Source organism: Monodelphis domestica, chromosome 3 (genome assembly GCF_027887165.1).
Source record: "Monodelphis domestica isolate mMonDom1 chromosome 3, mMonDom1.pri, whole genome shotgun sequence".
Classification (NCBI taxonomy): Eukaryota; Metazoa; Chordata; class Mammalia; order Didelphimorphia; family Didelphidae; genus Monodelphis; species Monodelphis domestica.
The window spans coordinates 137,734,400-137,746,821 of NC_077229.1; the positions used below are offsets into that span (position 1 = coordinate 137,734,400).

The following is a 12,422-nucleotide window of genomic DNA, read 5'->3' on the forward strand; positions in this document are numbered from 1 at the left end:
GCTAAATAGATTTACTAGAGGTCATTTCCTCTGGTGCTAGTCAATGAAAATGTTAGCTGAAAAGATAAAAAAGAACTAAGCTACTTCAGTGAAATTTGGGATTATTCTTTGGTCAACTTCATAAGATCCGAAGCAAAAAGCACCTGTTTTAAGAAATTGAGGTCAATGTCATACAGTGCAATGACTAGACTGGAAGAAAGCACTCTCTTTGTCTCCCTACTCTTAATATGAAATGCAAGTGGAGTAACCTAACTACATGGAAATGTTCAAACACTGAAAAGTAAGACAAGTTTGGGAGAAAAGTCAAGTTAGGAACAGATTTTGAAATTTCCTGCATACATGTGAGAATTCAAGTTATTAAACATGTTTTTGAGGGAAACAAACAGAGATACAGAAAAATAGACATGAAGCCTGAAGCTTCCCACATTTCGTGGGACTGGAGATGGAGGGGGGAACCTAACAAAGAAATACCAGTCAGAAGGGTGGGAGGAAAGCTAAGAATAAAGTAGCAGCACAGAGTTTCAAGGAGGAGCTACATCCATCCACAAAATCAAATGTTGCTAGGTTTCAATGAATTAAGATACAGAAAGGTAATGGATTTAGCAACTATAAGGTCATTAGTAACTTTCAGAATTGCAATTTCAGAGACAGAAGCCAGCCTATAAAGAGTTAAAGAGGGAGTAGGTAATGAGGGATTGGAAACTATTATGAAAGCCTACTTTTTTAATACAGACAGTATCTAAGCAGTTAAAAAATACTAATGCACATTCTTTAATATTTAAATCAGGTTCCTGGAGTAGGTATAGTTCACTAGGTTTTTCAGATTTAGTGATATCCATGTTCCCAGTTTTGAAAGCATTTTCAGAATCAACTAATTCCTCTGAAAGAAAATATTTATCACTAAGTCAGTTCTTCTAATACAACAAATCATATCCAAATATAATTATTGAGGTTAAATCTGTTTTGTTCCTAAATGCCAACAAAATCTATAAATCAGAAAAGAAGAATTAGCAACGCTTTTGTGTTGTTTTAAAAGTAAAAAATGACCAAAGTAAGTTCTTTCACAATTAGAATTAAATCATGTCAGAACAGGACAATTTAATCATCTTCACCATTACTATCTCTAGCACACACAACAGGAAAAGATACAGAAATATTCTAAGATTCTTATGTGTTCTCCAAAACCTTTAACCCCCCCCCCAAAAAAAACATTAAAAGATCCCAAGGAAGAATAAGATGATTAAATATGATTATCACAAAAGAAATCAAGAAAATGAAGTATTTACTGAGAAACAATAGATTGCCCTTCCCTTCATATTCTTTAACTATCCAACATGTCCATTAAAGCAGAGCTCCACATAAACTCCTAGGACCTCCCAGGTCAATAATGACCTTCGTCTTCATGCCTCATAAAGCATTCTGTTACTCTGCAAAGCACTTATTACAAAATATTGTACACTGTATAAAACTATCTGGGTTGACATCTTATCTATCTACTAAACTTAAAGACTCTTAAGGGCAAGAACCATCTCATATAAATATTGTATCTACTTTAATGGCTATCTAACACATTCTTCTGCACATATTATCCACTACAGACATTTAATAAATGCTATAATATATCATACTACTAGTAAATACATACCTGCAATGCAACTATCATCAGATATGGGTACATCAAGATAAATAAATCCTTTGTTATATAAACCTAAAGAAACAAGCATACATTGTTTTAGATTTACTGGACATAACTAAAATTAAAATAACTATTTTTTGTTCTTCTCCTTGCTCCCTACACTCCCTAAAAGACAAAAAATATAGTTATTTTTCTGGGATAGTACAGACACCATGCACTCAAATTTTTAAAAATAAATTTAAATGCATACAGGACTTTTCATTTTGTGCATTAATGACACCATTAACACTTTCTAGCTGCAATAGTATTGTGTAAATTATGAGTAGTGTAGAAAGTAAAAAGTAACAAAGGGATGTGGTAACAATGATGAATGGAGACAATCAAACACCACAGGAATAAGTAAAAATTATGGCAGACTGAAAGTTAAAGGAAGAAGCTCTCTGACCAACTATAGAGATAAAGAGGAATTTGAGAATATGGGGCAAGAATTATGCCAGTACTTAGAAGGCTTCTAAATATGCTGCTTGTTTAGCTCAAAATCACCAATTATATGTTCCCTCTCTTTCTCTCCCTCCCCCCCCCCTTCTATTCTTTCCACAAATGATGTGAGGAAAGCTGATGACCTTTCTTCATAAGTATTTTCTCTACTACTCTTCTTAACCTCTACTACAAATTCAAAATTATAGTCTATGTAAATTCTTTAATGTCTATTTTCTTATATATTAAAGTTTATATTTGGTTATAACTATACTCCCTTCAAACTAATTTAAACTAGAACTTTTTTGGATTGTAAGATCCCAGAGAACCATAGACTCAGAGAACCACAGATTTAGAGCTAGAAGGGACCTTGGAGGCCATTGAGTTCAGTCTCCTCATTTAAAGATGAAATGAAAATAATTTGCAGAAAGTTAAGGATCAGAGACTTTAAGTGAATTGCATAAAATCACATAGCTAGTAAATGTCTAAGGCAGGATTTTACCTCAAGTTTTCTTGACTCTAATTCCAGTTGTTTATACCTACCATGAAAATATGTTTGCAAAAATTTTCTAGTATTAAACAAATGCTTCTATATTATGACAAACTATGAATAAAAGTGTTACTATCTTCTCCATGTTGCATCTCAAAATTAAAAAGGGAAAGGGAAAAAATACGTTTTGTTCCTTTAAATGAAGTTTTGCTTTAATTGTCAATATTTCTAATATTGGGCTTGTTCCTCTAAACAATTTACAATAGCAGGTAGAATATCTGAAAATTCAGGCCTAACTATTTCTCCAAATACTCCAAATACATTGGCACTTCCCTGAATTCCAAGGGTCTTTATAACCAATGCTATATTACTTAGCACTGTCCCTAACTAATTTATAGTGCCATTAACTTCTACATATGTTTCATACAGGTTTCTTATCTCCCCAATTCAATTATTTGAAGGCAGAGACTATCTTATACTTAAGATGAGAGCATCCAAGACTTAAGAGTTATAAGAGACTTTAAAAGTCATCTAATCCTAATTCCCTCTTTTTATAGATAAACAGGCCCAGGGAGATTAAGTAATTTGTAAAAAGTTACAGTTACTAAAATTTCTCTTATTAGTATTCATCATGGCATTGGGTAATTTTTTGAATATACTCAGAAGGTAGACAAATCATGTTGTTTTAAGTATCTAATCACTTCAATTGACAATTCATTGTTTCTGATCTCCACTTGTTAATTACTGTAATTTTACTAGGAAATGATGAACACCTGAAATGTTTAAGAGTATGTTTCCACAGGGGGAAGCGGGGTGGTTCAGTGGATTAAGAGTCTGGCCTAGAGACAGGAGGTCCTGGGTTCAAATCTAGCCTCAGACACTTACTAGCTGTGTGATCCTGGGCAAGTCACTCAAACCCCATTGCCTACCCCCTTATTGCTCTTCTGCCTTAGAACCAATACACAATATTGATTCTAAGATGGAAGATAAGGTTTTTTTATTTAAAAGAGTATGTTTCCACAGAAAACCCATCTGAAGAAACAGAAGTTTAATCTACATTCATCAGAAACTTAATGTTATTGAACCTTTCAATGACTTAAATACAAGTTATTATGTTACCTAAAGGAATGTTTTAATATCACTTACTATGTACTACATTGTAGTCTAGAGATCCAGATAGTTGAGGACCTGAATCGATGATCTTATCAATAGCACATTTCTCAGGCAAAGTGCATATCTGAGGAAAATAATGAATTCTTCATTAAGTTTTATCCAAATTCAATCCATAAGCCTCTTAAAAACTTGTTAAAAATAGTTCACTGTTTTTCAAAGATACTTCTCTAAAAGAGCAAGATAAATAATATGTATGGGGGGAAAATATCATTAAATTGTCTTCTTCAGAAAAATTAAATTAAAATAAAATAAAAAAATAAAGATACTTTAATCTATTTATTCAGTGTCCTATAAATTTCACCCCCAAGATCCACAAAACTGTGTACACCATTATCCATTTGGCTGCCAGAACCATAACAATAAGGATTTTGAGTGAGCTTGCTACACAGATCAGCAAAGACATTTAGCTTCTTTTGTTTGTTAATGTCTATCCAGTATTTAGTCAGAGACTTTTAAGTTTATTTTCTTGGAGAAAAATAGTATACTATTAGAAGAACCACAACTAAAGCATTTTATTACAGTGTCTCAATGGAACATGGAAATGACTCAGGTTCTCAAAGACTAAGATAGTGGAAGTCAACCTCTGGTGATGTTTCCAAGCTGGAAAGACACTGAAGATAAATACACAGATTTGCCCATCACTGAAGGAGTAGCCTAGCTCACTCAGTGCACACAGCTGGCCATAGGAAGATGAATTTTGACACTCCAGGACACCATGAAGAACACTATAATAAAAGTGTTTGCAATCTGCCTAGATAATAAAGAGTATTCATGAAATCACAGGTTACTTTTGAAGTATTAAATTAAAACAAGTATGGAAATATATTCTTATAGCAAATTCAAAACTAATCTGATTAAAAATTCTAGAGTGAACTTAAAATTAAAAAGGTCTAAAATTACCTTTATATCATCTTCTGTGATATAACCAGCCTGAACAACCCACCATGCCTCTATGGTAATTTCTACAGGCTTTACTGGCAGTAGATCACGGGCAGTTTTCCTTCTGAAAAATTTCTGCAGTGGTACAGTCCATTTGAGATAACATTTAACTTGTATAGTCATCATAAAAATTATGACTTCCCCTTATTTCAAAAGTTTTTCACCCTTCCTCTAAGAGAGCACTCTAGAAGCGGAATATACATTGACTTTAAAATGTGCTTTAAAAGGTATAATAAATTAACTGGGTAGATAGCATTAACTAAAATTATTTATATATGCATGTGTATGTATGTATGTATGTATGTGTAATACACCTGTGTCTCAAGTATTTTCAAAGAAGAAATGTCTTTCTAGGGCACTCTTTTATCCCTTAGTGACTCATCCTAATTCCAAAAACTTAGATGAACAAGTACAAATTAAGGTAAAAACCTTAAATTTGAAAAAGTGTAGGTACTTCTTCAATGTAGCTAATATGAGGAATGAGAAGAGATAAGTTGAGAATTAGAAAAATAAAACTAGTCAGTTATATTTTTTAAAAATTTAAACATTTCTATTTAAAAGCTTGTTTTCAGCACATTAATAAGTTTATAAAAGCAACTGTAATCTATGATCCCACCACCATAAAAATAATCAAATTAAACAAAATTGAGGAGCAGAGGAAAGGTTTCTTGGAAAGAAAAAGCAGAGAACAAAACTTACTTTTGATGATCTGCACTGATTCATAAGGTCAATATACTGATTTCTTCCTATGCCAAGAAGCCTTAAACCTGAAACAAAGAAGAACCTTCAAGTTACACATTTCTTAAAGTGTAATTAAATACTTTTAATATTAATCTTTTAAGCCCAGAGACTGAGTATTTGGCATAGCAATATATATCAAAAATGTTCATAATTTTTGTTGGATCAATGTTACTTCCCAGCTAACTGTGGATAATAGTTTTGTCGTTGATAATCAAATTCATCTTCTTCATCATTATTGTTGAGAATAAAGTAACCTGGGTTCTAGATGACCTGGCTTCTAATCTTGGGTTTATCATTAACTATCTGTTGGACCTTAGGCAAATCTCATCTTTTAGAGAGCTCACAACAAAATAAGGATAATAGATTTCTGAGAATCCCTTCTAAGAAAAAAATAATCACTAAGTATAAAAATATATCTTTCTATGAGAAACACCTCCATGTTGATCCTATTCCCTGGAAGATTTTGTGCATGACTCTCTCTCTCTCCCCACCTAAATACAAACAAAATCTTTTCCCTGGACTGACACATTCTCAAATTATCATTCTGTATCTCTCCATGTTAAACTTCTAAAAGAAAGATTTTCATTTGCTGCCTTCACCTCCTCACTATTCCTTTTACCTCTATCTAAAGTAGCTCTTGAAGCCCATGGACTCTGAAGAGGAACTATGAATTTTTAAAAGGATTAAGGGGGTGTCTGTGGATTAGGATGTGAAAATTTAATGCTTATTTCAATATAATCCTTTGAAATTCCGTGCATTCTATTTTATGCATTTTAAAAATATTATTCTGAAAAGAGGTCAAGAGACTTCACCAAAATGACATTGGGGTCCACCACATAAAAAATATTTGGGGGAGGGGGGGCAGCTGGGTAGCTCAGTGGATTGAGAAGCAGGCCTAGAGATGGGAGATCCTAGGTTCAAATCTGGCCTCAGCCACTTCCCAGCTGTGTGACCCTGGGCAAGTCACTTGACCCCCATTGCCTAGCCCTTACCACTCTTCTGCCTTGAAGCCAATACACAGTATTGACTCCAAGACGGAAGGTAAGGGTTTAAAAAATATATATATTTTGGACACAATGAGTTCATCTTCCTCAAAAAACTTGTTGCTCCTCCCTTTATGCTTTCTGTTCCTGGCATCCAGTTATTTATGTTCAAAATTTCAGCCATATTTGACCTCTAATTCTCACTTCCTATATCCAATTATTTACCAAGTACTATCAATTCTACTTCCCCAACATCTCTTGCACCAGGCCTTCCTCTCTGCTTCTATTGCAACATCTCAGGCTTTAATCTCTTCTTGCTACATTATTTTAAGAGCCTCCTACTTGGCTTCTCTCATCTTTCCATCTTTGTATACACTGGCTAAAATCTTCTTAATCTACATGTTTGATTGTATCAGTCCCTACTCCACTCAAAGCTTTCAAGCTTCTGCCTAAAGAATAAAATATATATGTGTGTGTGTGTATATATATATATTCCTTATCCCAAAATTTAAGGGCTTCCTTTCCAGCCTTGTTTCACAGTATTCTCATTAATTTACTCTATGCTCCAGATAAACTAAACTCTTAACTGTTCCCTGAACTCATCCTGCCATATCCTGAATTAGTCCAAGTTGATCAGTGGAAAGGGGTTGAATTTAGAGTTAGAGGACCTGAGTTTGAATCTTGGCTCTATCCCTCACATGTGAGTCCATACTCGAGTCACTTACCTTCTCTGGGACTCCACTAATAAACGAAGGGATACACAATCTCTTCTAACCCAGCTACTGAAATTGTTCCCTTCTCAAATGCTACTTACTAACAGCAAGTTCTGCTGCTTCAAATTTTCTGATAGTACTTTTGTCTACATCTCCTCTGAGCCCCAAACTCACTGAAAAGTCATTACTCAGTAGATCACAAAGTCATTAAGAACAAAGAATTTTGTTTATTTTCATATCTTCATCACTTATCAAAGTGCCTTGCATATAGTGGTTGCTTAATAAACATTTGCTAAATTAAACTGAAAGGTAAGTATATTCAAATCACATGTGAAGCTCAGTGCTGTGTTCAGTTATAGGCAGCACATTTTAAAAGAACAAAGATAAGCTGGAGAATGTCCAGAGGACAGTGACCAGTAAGGGCATGCCATACAAGAATCAACTGAAATGTTTAGTTTGGGCAAAAAAGAAAGCTGCAGGAAAGTGAGGACAGGGGGATATGAAAGGTTTATTCAAATATTTGAAAGGCTGGCACTTTGAAGAGGATTTTATATTTGTTCTCCTTTGTCCCAGAAGGCAAAACTAGGAACAAAGTGGCAAATTTATGACTCATGTAAGGAAAACCTACTACCAATCGGAGCTATCCAAAAGTGGAATGAAATAGGCTGCCTTATAAGTAAAGCCAGGTATGTTTTAAAAGGGAATTCTTGGGACCCAGCTGCACTAGTCCTACTAGCCTAATAATCCTGTCTTGCCCCTCCCCCAACCACTCAAGAGTAAGAAAAGCAGAAGATGGGCATGGATGGGAGGGGGTGAGGGGGAATCTGGTCTGGTGTAACATCAACCACCTCCTAACCCTTCCCACACATACACAGAGGACAAACAAGAAAAATTTACTAAGGCCTTATTTCTCTGGACTTTGACTAGCAAAAAGAATACCTTACGTTATCGGCTTTATTCTTATGTCACTCATTACCATTCCTTTGGCTAAGTTAAAAATTTCCCACTAAAAGTTTCTCTGGTCCTATCTCCAGATGAATCAATGTATAGCTCCCCAGGAGAAAACTATCCCCAACTCTCACTCCCTATTCTTTCATCCTCATCCTTCTCAAATAGCACACAATCATGTCTAATCCCTATCATTGTGCCCTATAGAACTGTCATTCCAGAGTGAACAAATTTCTTTTCTTCCCAGACCTCTCTCTCTCATACTCTTTCCATCTATAAGCAATCTCTGAGACTTGGTGTCCCTGCTAGTTACACTAAATGCCTGATCCTCTTCTCTATCATTGGTTGCGGAGCACCTTCACCTACTAACCATCTCTTTCAGGTAATCTTTCAGGTTTTGTTTTCTTTGGTGGGGGAGGAGGGTGTTGAGGAAGGTTACTCTCTCCTGACCTTCTTATCTTTTTTCTTGGTATTCTTTGCTGATCACCATTCAGATCATGTCCCCTAACTGTGTGCATTTCCTTCAAGACTCTGTCCTAGGCCTTTTCTTTCTGTATTTTCTTTTCTGGTGATCTCCTTAGTTCTCATGGGTTTAATTATCACCTTTATGCAGATGACTCAGAATTATATATCCAGCCCTAGTCCATCTTCAAGATGGACTTCATCATAAATCATAAACATCATAAATGCCTTCAACTAATTCTGACAAGGGAGAAACTCCAATCCATTCATCATCTCAGCAGTCCTCCTCTGTTCATAAATCTTGTTTATCAATGTCTTTCCTATAATGTGAAACTCAGGAGTGATCACAAGACTCTAAATGTACTCTGATCAAAATAAGAATACAACAGAACCATCACTTCAGGACACTATGCATCTCTTGATTTAGCCTAAAATCAAATTTGCTTTTTTGATTGCCATGTTATACTGCTAACTCATCTTGAAACCATAAACTAATAAATTCCCCATGCCTTTTTCATGAAGTATTGCCTAACCATTCCCCCATATGATATTTGTGAAGTTGATATTTTGGATCCATGTTATGATTTCACATTTACCACTATTAAATTTTATCTTTTATTATTTAATCTACCACTATAATTTAGTCTACTCACATTTTGAGAGCATTTTGCATACTATATCTATCATCTAATCTGCTATCCACTCAGTCTTACTTTGTGTTATCTACAATATAAGTATATAATCTTTGTCCAAGCCACTGATAAAAATACTGAACATGATGAAGTCAAGAGACAGATTCCTGGGGTATTCCACTAAAGAGCTCTCTCCAGGATGAAATTAACCCATGAATGCCTAATCTTTTGGGTCCACTCATTTCAACCACTTAAAAATCTAATTAAATTGATATCATCTATCCTTCATGTCTCTATCTTGTCTATAATGACAGCATGAGAAAGTATGCCAAATGCTTTTCGGTAATCTAGCATTTCCTCTGTCTATCAGTCGACTAAATTCCCTAGATGACCTCTTTCTTTTCTTCTTTATCCCATTGCTTTCCTTTCTATTGTCGAAGTTAAAATTCTTTCCTCATCTATAGATAAACAATTCCTTTTTGCATCCATACCTCATAGAGTAAGTACAAAAAATAAGAAAATTCATTTACATTTTGATAAAAAAGCTGATTCACACTAGTTTGGACATTTTATCATGGGAACTTGAAGACAGTGGTTATGTGCAGAAAAGGGGTGGGGGGGGGGTGGGGGGGAAGAGAGGCATATAGCTGCTTCCAAGATAAGAAAGGAGATTTAGTGAGGACAGAATTCCAGAGAAAGAGAAACATCCCCAATTTCTGTGTTCAATTTTTCACCATAGAGAGATGGCACATCTGCCTATCCTGCAGGCACAAGTACTTCACGAGGCACTATAGCCATCCTGGGCAACAGTTCCAAAGCAAAGAACATATTCCCTTATTGCTATACACCAGCCAATCAATACAGCTGCTTTAGAGATATTTCTTAAATTGCTACATTCCCTTCTCACTACATATCACAGATTTTCTAAAATACTTTAAGTGTTAGCCTCCTTAATAAGCTTAGTTAAACTAGAATGTAATTAAATTATATTGGTTATACTGTTCCCTCATTCTGAATTCTCCTTTTGTATTCAGGGCACCACCATCCTTCCAGTCATCCAGTGTGAATCTTAAAACTGCTCAGACTCTACTTCAGAAGATTTGATTAAGCTATTCCCCATTTTCTACAATGGAGGTACTTGGTCAGGAATGTATTGAGAACTTTAAAATTACTCCACCCTGCTCAGACAGTGCCTTAGGGGAAGATAAAGTTGTAAACTCCTGATGGAACAACGAAAGTCCCTAACTCATACTTATAGTGAAGCAAAAACCTTAAGCTAGGTCTATTTTTAGATCTAATACAAAAGGTTGCCAAGTACCTATAAAGGTTAATTTAGTACCTAAAAGGTCAAGCAACTTACAAAAGCCAAGCTTAACAAAAGAGGTGGGAAGTTTTAATCTACCCAGAGAAGGTGAGAACTAAAGAGTGGTGAGAACTAAGAATGGGCAGTCCTGGGAAAACATGTCTACTGTGATTGGTAGATGTGAAAATTTAGGGAAGGTGACATAAGAGAAAAATCTCTTTAAAAGGAAGCAAAGGAACAAGTTCAGGGCAATTGAATTCTGTTAAAATTTGGAGTTCAGTTTGGAGGCTAATTTCAGTTTGGAATGGAAGAACCCAGCTTGGAGACGGTCTTGTGGTGAGTGATAAAGACTGACTCACTCTCCCTTAGGCCCAGGCCCAGGCTATTTGGCATTGGCCCTTTCTCTCTCTCTCTCTCTCTCTCTCTCTCTCTCTCTCTCTCTCTCTCTCTCTCTCTCTCTCTCTCTCTCTCTCTCTCTCTCTCTCTCTCCCCTTCCCTTAGTTCCTTCATTTGTATTAATTAAAATCTCCATAAAACCCAGCTGACTTGGGTATTATCATATTTGGGAATTTTCCCATGGTGACCACTTATTTTTAATATAAATCAAGACACTAAAAATTATCTTTACAGTTTGGCCGAAACCTTTACAGTTTTGGCAATTCACAGTCTTGCCAAACCAAATTTTCAAGGTTACACCAGGGTCTCCAGACCTTGGTATCATCCTTGGCTAGCCATTCCACCTTCACCCAAACTTCTCCATATCAAATCAGTTGCCAAATCTCATCAATTCTAATTTCACCTCTCTAACACATCTCTTTCTCAATTTACATAGCTCTCATGATAGTTCAAAAACTCACTACCTTTCATCAACAATTTCCTTGGTCACTTGCCTCTTCCTTTTGCAAACCAATCCTCATAGAACTACCAATCTGATATTCTGAAAAGTACAAGTCTGACCATTTCAATTCCTCAGTGACCATCAAATCCAACCCATACCTGAGAGTAATCTCCACTATAAAATCCCTGACAGGACAGATTAGAGGTGATACTGAGAAAAAGATTCCAATTACAGCTAAAATGAGCTGCTTTAGGAATATATGATTTCTCACTACTCAAGAATTTCAAGTGAAAGTTGGATGCTTACTTTCTGGCAATGCTATAGAAGAGATTATTGATTAGGTATGTGTTGACCAAATGAATCCTGAGGTCCCTTCTATCTTTGAAATCCTTTTGACTCTATTATCTAAAACCCTAGGCCTCCTCCTAAATCTTCTATCTAGATTTATAAGTCTTCTTTAGAGAATGACATTTTTTGATACAAGGTATATATAAATGTTATTTTCAAATTCTCAACTAGTAGAAGACAGTTTTATAAATTACCTCTCCCCTCAAAACAAAATCTAAGATTTCATATTTGTGATCTTTTGAATTTAGGTAAAAAGTTTTCCCTAGTGACAATAAACAATTACCTTAATTATTATTTGCATTTTTAATGAGTCACCAGGCATTTTTTAAATCACTAAGAATTTGAAATCATTGTATATACATACACTAGCTTTCCTTTTAAATGGGCTTATTTCAGTGTCCCCTTAAATGAAAATTTAGTTTTATTTATAAATTATACCAGTAAGAACACAACAGTAGAAATTGGATTATTATACCTTACTACAAAAGAATCACAGCTTTTCTCACTGATTATCATGTCCCTTTCAAAAAAGAAAAACCTTGCTTCTATTTTGTCTTTGTGTCAGTACATGGAAAGTCTAATCAAAACATAGATAGTTGCTTCTCCTTGCAAATGTGCTTGTCAAATTTTAAAGACTCTCATTTAATATACATCTCCAATATTTCACCTCCCTTATTTAACATTTAGAAATTTAAAGCAAATAATGAAATAAAATATTTTATCTATTAAGTTTCTAGAT

At 34.9% G+C, this 12,422-nt stretch overlaps 1 protein-coding gene across 7 annotated transcripts in view; it reads right to left on the bottom strand.

The window, feature by feature from the left end:
• The window catches only part of FAM91A1 (family with sequence similarity 91 member A1), a 53,170-nt gene that overhangs the window by 27,061 nt on the left and 13,687 nt on the right, over nt 1–12,422 (bottom strand). For all 7 annotated transcript variants that reach the window (XM_007488290.3, XM_007488289.3, XM_056823115.1 and 4 more), the window contains 4 exons: nt 5,415–5,482; nt 4,677–4,790; nt 3,750–3,840; nt 1,646–1,708 (listed from right to left, as the gene is read on the bottom strand). In XM_007488290.3, coding sequence (XP_007488352.1) covers nt 1,646–1,708; nt 3,750–3,840; nt 4,677–4,790; nt 5,415–5,482 — 336 coding nt within the window. The remainder of the gene's footprint in view (nt 1–1,645; nt 1,709–3,749; nt 3,841–4,676; nt 4,791–5,414; nt 5,483–12,422) is intronic.